The 20,300-nt window shown below is 44.0% G+C and overlaps 1 protein-coding gene across 4 annotated transcripts in view; it reads right to left on the minus strand.

Annotated features, from left to right (window-relative positions):
• The window catches only part of TMEM163 (transmembrane protein 163), a 227,076-nt gene that overhangs the window by 77,406 nt on the left and 129,370 nt on the right, over positions 1-20,300 (minus strand). For all 4 annotated transcript variants that reach the window (XM_053918612.1, XM_053918613.1, XM_053918614.2 and 1 more), the window contains exons 3-4: positions 5,156-5,199; positions 3,700-3,791 (exon numbers count right to left, since the gene is read on the minus strand). In XM_053918612.1, coding sequence (XP_053774587.1) covers positions 3,700-3,791; positions 5,156-5,199 — 136 coding nt within the window. The remainder of the gene's footprint in view (positions 1-3,699; positions 3,792-5,155; positions 5,200-20,300) is intronic.

The following is a 20,300-nucleotide window of genomic DNA, read 5'->3' on the forward strand; positions in this document are numbered from 1 at the left end:
CCGACTTCTAATCCATGATGACTATTCATTAACCTTGCCATTGTCCTCCCATCCCTCCCTACCCATTCTGAATATTCTAGTATGTTCCTAGATCCCTCCCTTACAAATAAACTTGACTCCCTTGCCCCCTTTCTGGTTTACTCGCCTGTTAAAACCCTGACCATCCATGAACCTGGTCCGCCTTCTCCACACATATTCCCTACAAGAAGGTGACCTCAAATTTGGAGCTTTTAAAAATAAAAAACTAGTTGGTACAGTTACAAAATGGAGCAATTGCTATAGAAAATAGTATGAGGGTCCTCAAAAAATTAAAGCTACTGCTATCATATGACCCCGCAATCCCACTTCTGGGTCTATATCCAAAAGAATCGACAGCAGGGTCATGAAGAGATATTTGAACAGCCCTGTTCATAGCAGCGTTGGTCACAACAGCCACGGTGGCAGCAACCCAAATGTCTATCGGCCGATGAATGGATGAACCAAATGTGGAATATACATACCACGGAATATTATATAGCCTTAAAATGGAAACAAATTCTGAAATATGCTACAACATGGGTGACCCTTGAGGATGTTATACTAAGCAAAATAAGGCAGTCACAAAACAGCAAATGCTGTATGACCCCACTTATACGAGGTATCTGGAGTAGTCAAATTCCTAGAAACAGAAAGTAAAACGGTGGTCGCAGTGGGCGGGGGAAAGGGTAAAAGGGAGTTGTTTAGTCAGTGCAGAGTTTTAGTTTTGCAAGATGAGAAAGTTCTGGAGATAGTTTACAACAATGTGAATATACTTAACACTACTAACCTGTGCCCTTAAAACGTTTAAGACGGTAAATTAATGTACTGTGTTTTTTCACCGCAGTAACAAAATATAGGACAGAATGGAACTGTTGGCTGGGGCCCTGCTCTGTGGCGGTGCTGAAGCCATACCCTCTTCCTCTGAGCACTGAAAGCCCCACACAGCCCCGAGAGCGGCTGGCAGGGTGAGGAAGCTGTCTACCCTCTTTGCACTGGCAAGTCCAAGCTCAATATTCATCCTGAACCTTGCAGTCAAAGTGGGCAAAATTAGAAGAATTAACTAAGAACCAGTTGAGTATTACCCTATTCTCTCAAATATTATTTTCCAGCAAGTAACTGAAAACCAGTAGCCTTTCTAGCTCTGCCTCCCATAATTCATTCATGCTCATTAATATGCAAACATCACTTTCTCAGCTGGCAGTGATTTCATGAATTTTTCATTTACATGCAATGAGCCAGAGATTAAAACTTTAAGCTAAAGCCAACAGTAAAGGCTTGTGAGTGTCGTTTTAATCCCCAGATTAAGAATCTCTGAATGAATTCACTGGCATCAGCATATTAACTATTATCTGGGAATTACTGAAACAACTCCCCTGGGTTTGTACCTTTTGGACATTAATATACCTATACATTCCTTAAAAAGTACCTGCTTTGGGATCATTAAAAACAGTGAAACCAAAGACATTTCTTGTCCTCAGTCTTAATCTGGGAAAAGCTCCAGGCCACCTGGCAAAGGCTCACAGAGATCCCAACACTATGCAAAAGCCACAGTAACGTGTGGCTTTGTGACTAATATGTAAGAAACTCATTTCAGCATAAATAAAATCAGACTTAAAGTAAGCAACTTAGAAGAGAGAAACTGAGAAACAATGAACTCAATTCCTTCTGGAATTTCAAATCAAAATCTGGATTATGAATTCTAAAATAAGAGGAGGCAGAGGGAAGAGCTTTCTCTTTTAAGGTCAAGGCCCCTTAAAAATATAAGCCACATATGCAACTTTAAATTTCTAAAAGCCACATTAAATACTAAACAGAAAAAAAAAGTAAACAGAAGCAAGTAAAATTAATTTTAAGAGTTTATTTAACCCAGTATATCCAAAATATTCTTATATCAAATTATAATCCATATTGTAGAAATTACTAATGAATTGTTTACATTCTTTTTTTCTTGCCACATCTTTGGAGTGTGGTATGAATTTTTCACTTACAACACCTCTTAGTACCAGCCACCTGTAAGGGCTGAAACAGCCGCTAGTGGGGGCCGTCTGGGACAATGTGAACACAGAACCCAAGAACTCATGTTCTTCTGACAGGACAGGGACTCGTTCCCGAAACCTGAGCGTATCTCAGGTTGTGCTCTCTAGATTGTTCTCACACAATCCTCGAACAACAGCCAGCAAAGCTGGGGCGGGTGCCTCAACTTCTCTTTTGGCTAGACCAGTGTTAGTTCAACATGGGTCATTATGTACCAACATCTGAAATTGTACAAAATACGTTTACTACTGGTGTTTCCTAAATTTTTTTCAACCACAAATTTACTCACTTTTTTCAAAATTAACCTTACCCTAAACAATATCATCTGTGATAATACGAATTTTTATACTGTAATTTTTATATTTATTTGTTCAAAAAGCTAAAATGCATTAAAATAAATATTTAACATTTAAAAGAAGCTTTGTGCTCCACCTAGAGCCAACAATTAACTAACTTGAAATTCATATTCATTCTCATTGGTGAATCAATTAGGGTATCATCTTTCGAAAGCTTTCCATGTGGCACGTGGAATGTGAGATATGTTACTGTCTGAGTCCCCAACACCCAACACTGACTGAGTCACCACAACTATGTGTGAGGATGACATAGCCCCCCTCGCAAGGGTACCCTGTCTGGGACTCACCACAATCCACAGCACGGGGCACTTATTCCTTTGTATTCAACTGTTCAAGAGCTGCGGAGGGAGGGTAATACTCTTGCCCTAATGACCAGTGGTGGCTCAGTCCTAGGAGAGTCCACTTAATAATTAATAATCATGGCAGCTACAATTTACTGAACTATATGCCAAACACTGTTCCAAAGTGTGTGTGTGTGTGTGTGTGTGTGCACGCGTATCAAACCATGATAATTATACCTCACTCATATAATTGTCATAATAACCCTAATAAAGGAGGTGCTGTTTTTCTGCTTTTCCAGTCAAGGAAACAAGGAAACAAGAGAAGTTTGTAGCTTCCCACAGGCAGAGATAATAAATGGGGAAGCTGAGACTCAAAGCCAAGAAATAGCACTCTGGAACCTCTGCTGTTATCACTCTGAGGATTACAAATGGAATAGAGATGAAAGTTGGAAAAGACACATGTTTTATGGTCACAAACACAAATCCCTCAAAGACAAAAACATTCCCCCACAGGGAACGGGGAGTGAGGCAAGCAATATCCTCCGATACGGAGAGGATGGTGCAAGTAGAATAATTTATAATGCCCTCAGGATGTCTCCTGGAAACTCCACCAGAGAACTCATCTTACTCAGAAATGAAGAAAAAAGCATGAAAATTCAAGGGAACAATGATTCCAAAAACACAAAGGTTAAGAGGATGGAAAGATGGATGGATTGATGGATCAATGGAGGGATGGACAGAAGGATAAAAAGGCAACTGAGCATAAAAAATGTTTACTCCAGACTCAAAAGCAGAGAACAGAGAGTGTTATAAAGGGACATCCATCTCTTTGACCACCGTGGAAGGAAACGGCTGATAATCACCCCAGCCAGCCATTCTCCAAGGCAATTTGGGGACCTTATTCTTGTCACTGGGACCAAAGCTGCAGAGTAAGCTGTGCTGACAACCTAATTATGCAGCCTTCATTTGCAAGGGTTCTGCAGTCTGGAAGCAGGTAAAAATCCACTTACATGTATTCCCTATGGGCGGAGTGCACAGCGGCCGCGTTGCTGTAACGCCACAGGACAATCGCTGAAGACAGGACATCGAGGATGGCATCAAACTAGGGGAAGAAGACATGGCATTAGCAGTTTTCCAGAGTTAAGACACAAGGCAATGATTCTGTGACTCGGAACATCTGAGCAAGTGACCTCAGAGCAAAGAGGGTTTGCATCGCTGTGATGTGGGCCATTCATCCTCCTCGCAGTGGGTCCTGGGGACCTAGAACCCAGGGCACCCCACATGCCAGGTCCTCCTTCTCCTACTTCACACTGCTCCCACGGCCTGGGAAACCACACTCTCCCTCGTGGTGGGTCTGCTCCCAGGCCCATGGCTCCCAGCACTCTGGAGATATGGGGGGATTACACTGTTCTAACACGTGTGAAATTGGTTTCCCCACGGCGAGCAAGATCATTTCAGCATTTAACTGTGTATCCCAAGTGAAATATTTGGGGTGAGGAATCTGTTCCTGGCTTTCAATGGGATTGTTCTACCTGGGGTCCAGGGTGAGGGTGATCACCTAGGAATTCTGCAAATACTTGAAAATTGTACACAAAATTCAATCCTTTTGTATGAATGAACGGTGTGGTGGGGGAGGGGATGGGGGAGGGAGGCAGGGAAAGAAAGGGGAAGAGAGGGGAGTGTGAAAAAGGGAGAGAGGGTGAGTGTGTGTGTGTGTGTGGTGTGCATTTTTCTGGAGAGACAGTCCACTCCTTCAAAAGATTCTGAAAATATCCGCAACACTCAAAACATTAAGTTTTCGCAATGAAAGGAAGAAGTGGGTTTGGGAACAGAAACCCATACCCTTAGGTACAGGAAACCCTAAAGCTACAAAGGAGGAGTGTTTACAAGAACGCTGTATGAGCAATTGGGCCACACCACACTTGTCATCTGGAAAATTACAAGCACTCTCTTGAGGGGATGTGGGGAAGCTTCACCCAAGATTTCAACATGCTTAGCCTACAGAACATCTGAGTCCGAGCTTCTCTGACTGACTCCCGTCAGGAAGCGGGCTGGGAACCAGGCTACCTATCGCAGTCAGGCTACAGACTGGCTTATCCCCGTGGCAGCGGCCCCACTCTTAACTCCGCACATCTCTGCCTGCACCAGCGAAGGCTACCTCCAGGGTGTGCCCATTTTCAAACCTACAGCCTTGAGGGGCAAATAAGGGCTAAAACCCTAAAACATCCTCACAATCAGTGTGGGAAATGTGGTCCCCTAATCTGTTCTTGAGAATCACACAGCACCACTGCAGTTTACTTCTAGTAAATTCTGATTTCCTATAGAAGCGACTTCCATAAAAGGTATGTTTGCCACACTAAGCTCTCATCTGTGAACCACCCGCTTCTTACTGAGAGCCCGGGGTGAGATTTGTGGGCTCAGGAAAAACGTGCAAAACTTCATAAAAGGACATTTCAGGTTACTTACTGCAAACCCAAAAGCAGAGGCGCTGTACCTCATAACGGAGACAGCTAAAAAGAAAGAAAATATTATTCAGAATATTTTAAGACCTCATATATATTCTCTCTCATTTGTGAGTATATTAATTTATTTGATATTCTCCTTTAAACATCAATGGAAAGTTTCCAAAAGAATTAAGGTTAAAAATTAACTGCAGTTGTAAACTCTGAGAACGAAAAAATGCAGAGTGAAGTGAAGACTCCAGGCTCCACCTGCAACAACTTCCCTTTGCGGCGTGTTCTGAGCACCAAGGGGCCAGTTTCAGAGTGAAGATGCTTAAGCAGTTGTCAACCAAACGACTGCTGAGATTTGATAATCTAGCGACTGGGAGTAGAGAGCTGGAAACTATATTAAACTTTCAAGGTAAAGGGCAATCACCCAAACTGCTCCCATAAAGAAGCGCTTAGGGGCATCTATAATGCACACACCATTGCTAACAGAGTTGAAAAAGATCTCTAGCCCATCGGAGCTTAAAATTAGTGTAGACCTCAATAAACCTATTCAGAAAAACAATACCAAATGATCTTAGACAACAGTCATCCACAAATGTAGATGTAACAATTATAATTAAAACATTCATCCATATTCAAAAGTCTGCCTTTGGGGGGTAAGGCAAGTAGGTAGCACTTTTGCCTAATTCTGTGATCCGCTCTATGCCAACGCAATATCCAGCTTTAAAGACTGTTCTCAATTTACCTTCATAAAGTCAGTTCTCCGTAGTTAACAAGCATACGTCCACCCTCCAACAAAAATGAACCCTCACACAATGGGTCAGTAAAGGTTTGAAGTGGATTGTTCCAGGCACAGGTGTTGCAAGCGCTCACTCATACAGCAAGAGAGGTATGGGGGCGGGGTAAGGAGCTCAACACTGCGCTCGGCGCACCACCTGTCCCTTCTCAGGGTCAAGGACCTGCTCTCTGTCCTTTCCATAGGTCCAGAAATAGACCCTGGATGGCCCTGCTGTCCTTTATAATCCATCCCCAGCCATGAGGGTCATATGACCCAGTGTGAAGCAAGCATGTTTCATTTGCTGTGAATTAGGAATTGAGACTGGAGAGTCTAGCTGGTTAATTTAAGTTGTTGGAATTGAAACTTGCAATCACTGGAGCTAGTGCTGGCTATGGTTTGCTATAAAGACTGAGGAGCAGAGGGATAAGCATGGGGTAAACACAGTTCTGGTGCAGAAAGATCCTCGGGCTTCCTAAAGTATCCAAGACCTTCGGAGACTCAGCCACAGCCCAGGCCTCAGGCTGTGTAATGCAAGTGATTAAATTCCCGACCCTGTTTGTTTTGACTTGGGCTGCTCCAGTGTCCCTGGCCGATGCTCTTATTGGCACAGAGAGAAGGGCAGAGCCAGGTGTGTACACTGACCGACGGCAGCTTTCACAGGCAACACAGGTGTGCAGTGCAAAGGGGCACTGGACCTTCCCGAAGAACTCAACTCACTTGCCATGTTGGCATGTGCAAAAATGGCAGCAAATCCCTCAAGGGGTCACTCTGGGCACCAAGATGCCCTATAGGACATGGAGATGGCCTTGCAGTAAATGCCCAGTAACTGTTAATTAAACTGGTAATTGACTTTCATGAAACAGGTCTAAATGAGTATCTGGTTTTTCCTTTACAACCTGTTTTTAGATTATCTTAGCTCTGCGCTTTTCATGGGTTACTTCTTTCTTAGTAGTGGAAACCTTTTGAACTCCCACTAACTCCTTGTCAGATGCTCGAAATGCACAACCGATCAGGAAGAGATGCCCAGCTGGAGCTCCTGCTCGGCTCCTACCTGCGCTGTTCAGCCTGCACCACCGCATGGAGGGCACAGCCCGGAAAGCACGCCACTCACCGACTCGGAGGACCACCTGTTCTTCAAGCAGTAAGCCATTACTTTAACAAGTTGTAATTGAGTTATTTGTTAATACCAAACATTTATACAATGGGCTACAGATTTCAAAGACGTGGATGCCCACCTGGTTATATTGAGAAAACAAGGACCCTTGTCTCACAGACTCCGGTCTCCAACAAAAGAGCTGGCCATTGAATGGAGGGATTTCTTTCCCTAACTCAGTCAGAGTCAATGTCCATGACTTCAGACACTTAAAGAATTACACTGGGACGTTATGTTTGTGTGAGTGAGTTTAGGCTGCCCAATGAAATATTAAAACCGTTAACCCAGAGTCCTTCACAGAAGGGAAGGATTAACATGAATCATTTATTTAGAAATGGGCTCCACCAAATTTCCCTGACAAGATGAAAAGGGAGAAAATGCCAAAAATTGCATGGAGAACCCAGGGTACCTTGAAGGGCACACCGCACGCCCTGGCTCAGGCGGCCTCCCTTTGTGAGCAAGTCCCCAGCTCACAGAAGCTACTAGTCATTAACACAGGGCCTGAATGCGAGAGGTCAGAGGCCTTTTAGGAATTTCTGAGGAGTGTGAAGTATGACAATGTAATTTTCCCTGGCCTGTCACTGAATGTAACACATCCTAATTCTGGTTTAGACAGGCCCTGTTCCCACAGCAAAAGGGCAAACCACGGGGTTCTCTTCAGGACGTTTCCAACTCCCCTCACGCTAAGGATGGGTCCCACAGAAAGAACGGCAGGCCTGCGCCAGAATGTCCCACCACAGCAGGGATGACAAGGTCGGTGCCCCCGGAGCCCCATGTGTACTTGGCTAAGGGTAGCTGAAAGCCACTACAGGTCCAACAAAAGTCCAGCAGTGCCTTTAAGACAGGTGCACATTTAACAGGGGACAACAGACAAGGGCCCTTTCGACCTCAAACAATTATGCCGCAAGCTGGCATGGTCAGTGGGCAGACAGGCAATCGGGCACCCATGACACAGAGCTCTCCTACGAACAGTGCTCTGGGTCAAGGCCGGGGCCACAGAGCTGAAGATAATGAAGTCACTGTGGCCGTGGGCACTCAGTGTGGAGCCTGTTGAACAAACACCACAGCTGCTCTGGAACGAGGCGCCCGGCTGTCAGCAGTGTCCAAATTCATCCAGAGAGCACTGCTGTCAGAATCCTTTAGGGATATCTGCAAGAACGTGTCTGCACCTTTCACTGAGGACATGTCTCCATTGCTGATAACTTAAATATGCACTTGGGGAGCCAGTGGCCACCACCAGCCTCTGAGGCAAGTAATCACAGGCCATCAGCCTCACTCCCCAGGGCACTGAGGCCCGATTTCCTGCCTCTGCTGCCCAGTGCTGAGAGTGGAGGTCGGCTGCCATCTGATCAAGCTGCCCTTATACATCCAAAGTGTATGCTTAGGATGTGACTGGGCTCTTCTCCCTTTCTGAGTTGGTTTTTTGTTTTGTTTCATTTTTGTTTGTTTCTTTACACTAAGACACACAGTCCTTAATATGTTATAATCATAAGTAAAATGAAGGTCTGTAGTTCTGTTCCCCATTTGGGTAGGAGCACCCTGAGTGTCCTCTGGGAAACACCACTCCCCTAACCCCCAGACTCTGTGGTTTGGGTGGGGTGGCATAAGTATCCCCATTCTAGTGTACCCTGTCCTATGGCCAATGTGAGTGATTCAGAGATGGCACAATTCAGTGCAAGCCAAGGAGAACCCGAGTTTGGCTGAAAAGGCTGGGAATGGGATGTCTTTCTAAGACAAGATTGCAGATAGAGTTGGTAGGATGGAAAGAGGAGTTTCTTTTAGCAATTTTGCCCTAAATGGGGAAAGGCTGCCTCAGAATGAAGCCAACACAGAGGAAAGCAGATATTAAAGATAAGAGATACAGCCCAGGCTGGGTAGCTCCACTGGCTGAGCGTCAATCTGGCGTGCCAGGATGGTGTGCCACGATGCGGTTTAATCTCTGGTTGAGGCACATGCACGAGGCAACCAGTGAGTGCATGAATGGGTAGAACAACAAATTGATGTTTCTCTCTCTTTCTCTCTCATTCTTTCTCTCTCTCTCAATAAATTAAAAAGAATGTAAGGTTAAGAGATACAAATCAGACCACTGATGACATGGACTAAACGTCTGGAATCAGCCCGACCTGAAGTCCATCCCCTGTATTTTTCAAATACGTCAGCCAATAATTCCTGTTAATTTGTGTAAGCCAGTCTGAGTTTTTATCACTTGCAGCCAAATGTCTTAGTACAATATACCTTGCCAGAGTAATCCCATGTTCAAGATCCCTTTTAATGTCTGAGAAGTAGAAAAACACTTTATAACTAAAAGCCTCATAGTAGGTTTATGTAATTTACAATAGCAAAACACTGGACACAATCTACATGCCCAGCAGTAGGGTGATGATTAGAGTACGGTTCATTCAAAAATAGGCTACATGTAGCTATTTAAAAATGTATACAAAAAGTAGTGTTAGTTAATTCTCATACTAGCATATTAGTCAGAATAATGATATTGATAATAAGCAGGTGATATGTTTGATGCCATCAGTACTGGGAAATGCTGGGTCAGGGTCAGGAGGCATTCTGGAGAATATAGGAGCACCCTGAATGGGGAGGTCAGGAGAGGCTTTACAGGGAGGGTGACATTTGAAAAAAGGCTTAAAGGAGGTGAGGGTGGGAGCCACGCCATCACTTCCAATAACGGGAGAGTCCACGCAAAGACCCTGAGGTTAACTGCCTCCTGTGTTTGAGGCCATTCAGTCTGAAGTAAAAGGGAGAAGAAGAAAGTTATGAGATCATCGATTTCCCTATTGTTTGAGAAAAAAAATTAGGTATAAAATGTTAAGATATAAGATGATGTATGGGATATAACTAGCTTCATGATACAACTATGTCTAAAAAAATGCATGGAAAACAACTAGGAAAAAAATCCACAACTGATAACAACAGTTAATCTTTGGTTAATTAAACAGAAATATTTGAGTGGATTTCTTTCCTTTCAACTTTTTTACATTGTCCACATTTTCTATACCCATCATACACGGCCAATCAAATCAGGGGAAAAAATCAATTTTACTTGGGAAAAAAATACCCAATTCATAACAATAAAGCCACGGATCTAAAACAGAATAGCAGAGACCAAATTCACGATGCACATCGGGAATCGGCTGCACTGTGAGCTCATGAATGCTTCTGGCTGGAAGGAAAACATACAACCTTACATGTCTTCACTACAACCAAGTTTCTAAAATCCATCTCACCCGGCCGAGTCCCCTACATGAGTGGTTGCTAATCCCCCAAAGAGTTCACCAGAGCATGGCAGAGGACCAGGCAAACCAGGATGTGGGACACAAGCAAAAAGCCACTCCCTGTCTAAGAGACAACCTGCCTCCCAAGGTTTTGCTTGTCTTGCACTCTACGTTCCTTTCTATGTCAAGGGGGTAATAACAGCTACATCCCCAGAAGCATACATACAAGAGAAGTCTTAAATAAATATTTACACAGGGCTGGTTAAAGACCAGACCTTCTTTAACTAGGTCACATTCAGGCCAGAAAGCATGTCAGCTGAAAACTCAAATTCAAACAAAAAGACAGCTGGAAAACGGAGGGACCCAGGCAACCCATTGTTAGGGCAAAGCCAAATGCAAATCATGCGGCTGAATAATCAGCAGACTTTGCAGAGGGTTGTGAAGGTTCAGAGGAAGTGCCTTGGAAATGCAGAGAAGCCAGAGTGTCAGCAAAGCAACTGAGGGTCAATGCCAGAGCCCCTCAACAAGGAACATTAAACAAAGGGTGCCATTTCAATTGCAGGCCAGTTTATAGCAACAAAGAGGACCCATCTGTCATTCTCCCCAAAGTCAGCCAATAATTATCGTGAGCCTTAGCACTCTTTACAGTACCCCAGGCCCCATAACACCTCCAAGTTGCTAAATTATGTGCCCAGTAGAGCTCTGCTAATAAACCAATCCCACTTTAATTAGAGCACCTCTGTCACACAGAAGCCTAGCAACCACGCCCACCACCATGGAGCTGACCCCGCTGAGAACTCATCTTTCCATCACCCACCTTCACCATCACGCTATTACCCAGGCAGAAGAGGTGGAGCAACGAGCGGTCAAAACTAACTGATGTATGTTCTAACTCACTTCAGCAGAACCTCTGATAGCTTCCAAACTCTCTTCCACTCTGACAAGATTATAATGTACTACAAAAATTTGTGACAGAATGTTGAATTCTGCCATCACTAAAGGAAAAGAGAGGACCAAGCAGTTTGAAAAACAAATAAACAAAACTTTGTATTTTGTCTGCATCAACCAAAATGTGCCAAAGGGCTATCTGAGGATGAAAATCTGGAAGTTTTTGTTTAACCTATATAGTATTATTCAAATATCAGAGTTGGCTACCAACATTTTTAAATCAGGAGCCCTCATAAATCAAAAAAAGGAAAAAGGAACACCTAACCTTTTCGACTTCTCTGGAAAAACTGAGATCTGCCGAGGCTGGGCTGTCCCTATCCCGGAGGTGCCAGCGCTGTGTTCAGATGGGGCATGTGCTCTTGGGCACCTGCCTGGCTCACAGCATGAGGCCCAGCTGGCCTCACGCACCTGCCTGGCCCTTCTGGGCATCTAGCCGACCCGGTGGGCTTGAGTATGAGACTTCAGATGTAGCCCATAAGCAGCTTAAGGGAAAGCAATTTCCAGCAAATGCCTGGGAATATTCATTGTGCTGCATGAACAACAGCCTCCAATATTTCCTACTATAATGTCTGGCTCCCAGCAAATTACAAAAAGCTATAACAGGCCAGGTACTCAGAGCTTATAACATTCTTTGAGAGCTCTTTGTCTTCTGCAGAACCTGAGAACTATTAATAACCTCCAGGCAGGCTATGGGCTCTGCCCACCTATCCCCAGAACTCTGTTGGTCTGCACACAGGCATACCCCCTACCAAGGCCTCAGGATGAACACAAGACTCTCTTTCTTTCACACAATCAAGAGGTGGGTGGTCACGTGCAAGTGGCCATATAGTCAGTCCCTCCCCCAGAATAACCTGTGCAACCCACAGCAAGAGTGGGGTTGAAGAGGTTGTAAGATATTGCCCTTGAACTAATGTTATTGGGGTGAGGAGGGTTATTTGATAGTGATCTGGGCCACTTTGCAATAAAAGATGCATTTGCATTCAGGTTTATACCAGGAAGGAACCACCAAAAAGTCTTGTCTGGATCCCCATATCCTCCTGTCCCCCTACCTATACCTCCCCTAGCATTCTTCACATGCAGCATGAGCTGTTCTATCTGCTGTATTCTGGGTAAAGGTCAAAGTTTTCCCAGTGGATAAGGTGCCATGGGCTGACCTCCTCCCTACCTGCTACACCTGCTCACTCCACTCCAGCCCCAGGGGCCTCCTCACTGACCTCCCCACAACCCAGCATGCTCCTGCCAGGCCTGGTTCGAACTCATTCCTCTGCCTGAAGCATTCTTACCCCAGGATCTGACTGGCCACTCCCTCATGTTCTTCAGGTCTCTGGTCAAGACTTACTTCCTAGGCCTGTCATGTTCACCCCATTTAATATTGCAACATGCCCAGCTCCTACATCTTAGCTCCTCATCACCTTGTTCTACATATTCTTTACCTGGAGCACATATGATCTTCTACCACATTATTCGATTTACTTATCTGTGAAAATTGTGTATCATCTGCCCCCTCCCCCATCAGAATATAAGCACTACAAAGGCTGGAAACTTTTCTACTTTGTTCCCTGATGTCTCCAAATGCCTAGATCAGTGCCTGAGTACTTGCAAGCATTCAGATTGATTGACTGACTGACTGATAGACTGCAATAATACCTTACTGATATCCATAGACAGTCTGCCCAGACTGCTGGGAGCGGGCTGAGGGTGGGGAGATAGGAGGGGCCGCCAGGGGAGATGGAGCTAGGTGGAGAGACAGAACTGGGGAGGTGCTTCAGCCCGAAGTCATGTTCCTCAGGGCACCGAGGGTGTGGCGTGCAGCCAGACAATACGTTCATGAACCACCCGGGGCCATGGCAATGACGTTGAGTTTCGCAGCACTTCCACATTGAACCAAGCTCTTGCTCTCCATCCCCTGGCAAGATGGCAGCAGGAGGAAGTTCTTACAGTGAGCATGAGCAAGGCTAGCAAGATGATTGGATAAGAGGAAAAAGGCCCTCCTATACCCTGCAGGTACCAGATTGGGGGTGGGACCAGGGGAAGGCAGGTACAAGCACAACAGAAGTTAAGATGGCTGCAAGGGAAGGTGCTGGACCAAAGTGGCCTGTCAGTCTAGCCTGGGGAAAGGAAGGGATTGGTGGCGAGGTGGGCCCACCCAAAGCACATGGAAGTTTAGGAAGTTAAATGGTCTTTCTGAGAAAGCACCTGGTCCATCTCATACCTGAGCTGATATAGACCCGGAAGAACAAAGAAACACTTTCTTGCCCACCTGGTGAACACACTGGCCAATGCATTCATGGGACCCTAGAAGCCACATGGCCAGAAGCAGCGCCGGCCCCACACACAGGAACAGGAGGGAGCCTGAAGCTGGAGAGCAGCTGGGAACAAGCTAAGCTACCTGGCTAACTGCTCAGCAGGTGCCTGTGGGTCCCAAAGGGTAGTACTTTAAATGGCAACAGAAACTCTAGACCCTGTCTCTTGTCTTGATCTTGCTGAAGACAGTGGGGCTCTGTCTGGGTTTTTTGGAGGAGATGGGCTTTGAGACAAAAGTCCATCATTCTCCCAGATTGTGCAGTATCTGAATAAGAAAATCACTTTCCTTTCTAACCAGCCTCTGCCTCTAGAGTTTGCCTTATGCTGGTGGTGAGCAGCTGACCCCCACTTTGGTTCAGTAACATTAACACCAACGTGCAGTAAACAGAGTGTTCAGGGAGAAAGCAGACAGAACAAAGGGTTCATCATACCAAGAGGCCCAGCTGTGTTAGCAGGCAGCCATTACCTGAGCAAATAGAGCAGCAGCCAACACTCTGTGAGGCGCAGCAAAGAAACCAGCCTCAATAAAGACCATTCTTTTAAGGAGAATGTGGAGCATCTGAATGACAAAGACCAAGGACTGTGAGAAGAGCAAGATCAGCCCTGAACCCAGGAGGCTGTAGCAAGCCCAGAATTGTACACAAGGAAAGAAACCAGAACAAGAACAACCCAAGGAGAGTCTCCACCTTAGACCAGGGCACTCCCATGGTCTCCAACACACACCGCACACTCACCCTGCTTCTGTCAGTGTAACATGAAATATGCCCACCCCCATTCCAGAGCAGGAACTCACGTTACAGGAACATGAGCTGGACAACTGCCACTTAACAAGGAGAGACCCAGTTTAGACTGGTTCTCAGTGGTCACACAGGCAAAAGGTACCAGCTTACAGACAAAAATCCAACAGCCTAGCTTTTCACTCTTTAGTTTCTTTAGCAACACAGCCCACTTTCACATTGCTGCTTCTACAAACTGGGACAAGAGAGAAGGAAGAGCTGCTTGAGGCCATGCTTAGCCAACTTTTATGAATTTTTATGAACTATCTTCAATAGAGTAAACAACCTGCCCTCACTTTTATTTATCCCAAAGACCTCACTCGCTGGAACTAATGTACGAGCACAGTTCTCGCTGAACGTCAATTGCATATTCTCCTTGCACGCAGTTTTACTCCTGCCTGTGCTGTGGTTTCCCATGATGCCCACATCACTCTCAAGAAACTAGTTTATTGCCTCTGGGCGTCAGGCCTAGCCAAGTCCCTACCCAGGCTGGCCAGTCAGCCTCAGATGACACTTAACCCCTGTCCAGCAACCCGCCCTGCCCAGTCCAACAGGGGGAGCCTGAGCTCACCAATCATCCTTCCATTCCATAAACACACATTTACTGAGCATCTGCTACATGCCACATGCTGTTGAGATGAGCTGGGGATACGGCAGTTACTTGCCCAGTGACTTCATGAAATAGGCCTCTCAAAGCCCACCTGTCCCTGAGTCACAAACACTGCTACTTTTGCCTAGTAAGTAAAGTGTTCATTGAATAGAAAACAGAGACAGTGGAAATTTTATAAAGCAGAACCTTCCCAGTTTGTCTTCTCTGGCCTTCTGTTGTAATTGCTGTTCTGGTTGCGGGGAATTCCAAACCCAAATGCTCATTCTCAGCCCATTATTTCTAACTTGGCTCAGTGTCTCTTCTCTGACACCCAACGCCTTCTCCCCTACTGCTCTCACTTTCTATCACACAGAAAAGATCCTGTGCCTTCTTCAATCAGCTTATGAAAACCTGAAATCAGGGGTTACACTGTATTCAAATCACGATCCGCAGTTGGTGCTCCAGAAATGCTTACTTGTTGAGTAATAAAAGCTTGAGGAATCACTAAACCCTAACAGTAAGGTCTGGTTTTTATTGACCATTATGCAATAATTAATTCATGTCAGAAACAAAAGCTAGTACTATGGGCAACTAGAACCGGCAATGGCATGGATGCTGCCGCCCAAGGTCATCCTCATCTGGCACTGCTGACACCATACCACACATTGGACCTCTTTGGTTTAAAGAACTGCCAAGGGACTTTAAAAAAAGACTTGGCTTAAAGAATTGGTGCTGAGTAGATATTTACTCACTTGAGCTGATCAAAGTCATTAGAAGACCATTAACATCACTCAGAGAATAAAAGTTAAACATAGCAGAATAAAAGCCTTTTTTCCCCTCTCTCCCTACTGCTCTTCTCTATAAAACCCACCATAAGCACAAGGAGCACAGAAAGCCAGAGAAAGAATAAAGTGATGGAAAAAAAAAAAAACCCTAGAAGAAGACCAACTTCAAACCCCAAGTTGTAAAGAGTATCTCACCAAATACATTAAAATGTACTTATCAAGAGCTTATAACATACCTCAATCAAATCTTATTCAGAGCTCAGGGTTTTTCACAATTTGGTCGCATGATCAAGAACCCAAACAATGACCTTTACATGCAACACCAGGTTGGGAGATGAGCCGGAGCTCGCACTCCTGAGCCCTTTCCCCTGCTGCACACGTTAGACAGCAAGGGGGGCGAGACCAAAGGAGTGATCGCTCAGACAGCCCTGCTCTGAGAATCACCGATGAACAGAGGCTGCCCACTTAGACACACAACCTTCTCTTGCTCACGAGGCAGGGAGTTGCTCCCTAAGGTAGACAACCAAGGTGGGATGTCAGCACCGTGAGAAAAGCTGCTCAAATGAAAGCAGCTCGCTGTTTTTCTTTCATGCCCCAGCTTCCAATAAAGCCTAAATCATTAGAACAGGGAGGTACTGGGTAACTGGCAGACAGAACCAGGGAACTGAAAAGAATTAGTAAGTGAATTCAGTATACATTAGGCCACTAGACACTAAGCCAATACACAAGTATGTTATATCTTCGTCACAAACAGTAAGAAAACGCAGTTTTAAAAACCCATATTTTCAACAGCATAAAAAATCAAATACCCAAGAATAAACCAAAGAAAAAATGCGGTAAGACCTCTACCTAGAAAAATAATAAAATACTATTGGGAGATGCCCAACCAACAGAGCTAAACTGGCCAGGCACAAAACTATTGTTTAGAATTGAAAAACAGAAAAGAAGCTTCCCAGGCTAGAAAAAGCTAAAGGAGTTCACACCATCAAACCAATATTACAAGAAATGTTAAAGGAACTTCTTTAAGAAGGAGAAGAAAAGATAAAAATATGAATAATAAAATAGCAATAACTACATATCTGTCAACAATTACTTTAAATGCAAATGGATTAAATGCTACAGTCAAAAGACAAAAGGTGGCTGAATAGATAAGAAAACAAGTCCCTTACATATGCTGTCTACAAGAGACTCACTTCAGATCAAAAGACAGAGACACAAAGTAAAGGGATGAAAAAAGATATTTCATGAAAATGGAAACAAACAAACAAAAAGCTGGGTAGCAATACTTATACCAGAAAAAAAAGACTTTAAAACAAAGGCTATAAGAATAGACAGAGGCCCTGGCTGGTGTAGCTCAGTGGATTGAGTGCTGGCCTGTGAAGCAAAAGGACATTGGTTTGATTCCCAGCCAGGGCACATGCCTGGGTTGCGACCGAGGTCCCCAGTTGGAGGCGTATGAGAGGCAACTACACATTGATGTTTCTCTCCCTCTTCTTCTCCCTCCCTTCCCATCAAAAAATGAATAGACAAAGAAGGACCCAGCAATCCCTATTCTGGGTATTTAACTGAAGAAAGTCAAAATACTAATTTGAAAAGACATATGCAACCCTATGTTCACTGCAGGATTAATTACAATGGCCAGATACGGAAGCAACCTAAGTGTCCATCAATAGGTGAATGGATAAAAAAGAAGTGGTGCATATGTACAGTGGAATATTACTCAGCCATAAAAAAGAATGAAGTCTTGCCATCTGCAACATGAATGGACCTAGAAGGCACTGTGCTGAGTGAAGTAAGTCAGACAGGTGAGACAAATGCCATATGATTTCACTTATATGTGGAACCTAAAAAAAAAAAACGAAGTAAATGAACAAAGAAAAGAGAAACAAACTCATACAGAGAACACGTTGATGGTTGCCAGATGGGAGGTGGCTTAGGGGATCATGGGTGACAACAGGGAAGCGATTAAAAAGTACAAATTGGTGGGTATAAAATAGTCACAGGGATGTAAAGTACAGCACAGGGGATATAATCAATAATACTGTAATAACTTGGTATGGTGACCAATGGCTACTAGATTTACCAAGGATATCACTTTGTAAGGTATACAAATATCTAATCACTATATTGTATACTTGAAACTAATATAATATTGTATGTCAACTATAGTTCAAAAACAAAAAATTATTTTTTAAAATTCTATCAATTTTTGTGAGAAAATTGATAAGTGATTCTAAAGTTTAAGTGGAAACTGAAGAGTCAAGAATATCCAAGAAAATATTGAACAACAACAAAACTGGAAGATAGTCACTTCCAGATATCAAGATTTATTCCAAAGCTACAGTAATTAAAACAGAATAATGTTGACACCATAGACAAAAGAAGATCCACACATATACAATCACTTGATTTATAACAAAGGTACTAATGAAGTACTCTGGGAGGAAAGAAAGAACTTTTCAATAAATGGTCCAGAGCCATTGACCCTACCTCACACCATACACAGAAAACAACTGCAGATGGGCTGTAGGCACAGATAACACAGGAGGTACCTGAAGTATAATATGCGAGAAAATTTTCTTAATCTTGGTGGAAGGAAAAAAATGTTTAAACAGGACATAAATGCATTCATCATAAAGGGAAATACCAGCAAATTAAACTACATTACAAGACTCCAGTAAAAGAGCAAAACAGCAAGCTAAAGAGGGGAAGAAAATATTTACAATACTTATTACTGCCAGCAGACCATGTCCAGAGTATACAAAGAAGTCTTACAAATCAGTAAGAAAAAAACAACTCAACAGGAACAGGAGCAAGACTTAACAAGCTCCTCATGAAAGATGATGCAAAAATGACCAAAAAACAGATGAAAATATGCTCAACTTCATTAGTAACCAGTAAAGATAAAGTTAAAATCACAAAGAGATACCAGTGCATAAGAGAAAAGGCTGACCACGTTAAATGTCAGCAAGGATGCAGTCCAACAGGAATTCTCAAAGGACTGCTGGTGGAGGTGTAAACTGGTACAGTTTAGGAAACTGGTTGCCAGTATCTATAAAAACAAGTCATACTCAATAAAGCAGCTATTCCATTCCTAGAAATACACCCAAAAGAAATGCATACATATGGAAACAAAAATGTTTGCTGACAAAAATGTTCACAGCAGCAGTGCTCACAATTATCAAAAATGGAAACAACACGAATGTTTAACAGTAGAATGGGTGAACTGGCAGTATATTCACCAATGGAGTACTATTCCAAACAGTGACAGAAAATGAATGATAGCTACTTGCAACTACATGTATGAATCTCAACAAATAATGACTGGGGGAAAGGAAGGCAAACATAAAAGCATTCCCTGGACAGATAACTTATGGTTCTGTTTGTATAACATTCAAAAACAGGAAAAGGGAGTAAAGATGGAGGCATAGACAGACATACTTCACCTCCTCACACAACCATAGAAAGAATTACAACTAGATCTCAAAACAAATAACACTCAGACCATCAGGAAATTGAGCTATATGACAGTCCAACAACCAAAGATTTAAAGAAGCCACATTCATCCAGACAGGTAGGAGGGGTGGAGTCGGGTGGGGTCAGGGACCTGCAGACAGGTGCAGAGACACCGGTGTGGCATGGAGACGCAGTGGCAGCAGTGGAACCAACGATCACACATTCACGTGTGATGTGCGCAAATCCGGAGGGATACCTTGGGAGCCAGTGAGCCCAGGCAGAACCACATAGCCCAAGGTTCCAGTGCTGGGAAGATAAATCCCCATAACTTCTGGCTGTAAAAACCAGTGGGTGTTGGGGCAGTGGAAGAAACTGCTGAATTTTTAGGAGACTCTACTTAAACAGCTCGCGAAGACTTAAAATGTACGCAAACTCACCCACTCTGGGATTCAACACCAGGGCAACAGCTGGAAGGGCACCAGTCACACACTGGAAGGGGGTGGAGTGACTGGAAATAGGGCAACTGCTGGGCAATCCTCCAGAAACCAGGCAGCCTCACTGTCCCATCTCTGCACCCTCCCCTCACACAGAGACACAGAGAAGTGAAACAGGTTGCCCCACCCCGCCAATTGCCTAAGGCTCCATCCCACTCAATTTACAGGTGCCTTTTTTATAATAGGCCATGCTACCATGACAGGGAGTCAAAGCAGTTCTATCTAACACACAGAAGCAAACACAGGGAGGCTGCCAAATTGAGGAGACAAAAAAGTGTGACCCAAATGAAAGAACAGAACAAAACCCCAGAAAAAGAACTAACTAAACAAAATGGAGATAATGAACGTATTGGATGCAGAGTTCAAAACACTGGTGATAAGGAAGCTCAAAGAACTCACTGCATATGGCAACTACATAAAGGAAGAAATGAAGGTTACACTAAGTGAAATAAAGAAACATCTACAGGGAACCATAAGTGGCAGGGAGGAAGCTGGGATTCAAATCAATGATTTGGAACATAAGGAAGGAATGAGCATTCCACTAGAACAGCAAGAAAAAAAGAGAATTTAATAAATGAGGCTAGTATAAGGAGCCTCTAGGACATCTCCAAACATTCCAACATCCAAATCATAGGGGTGCTAGAAGGTAAA

This window comes from Desmodus rotundus, chromosome 2, assembly GCF_022682495.2.
Source record: "Desmodus rotundus isolate HL8 chromosome 2, HLdesRot8A.1, whole genome shotgun sequence".
NCBI lineage: Eukaryota > Metazoa > Chordata > Mammalia > Chiroptera > Phyllostomidae > Desmodus > Desmodus rotundus.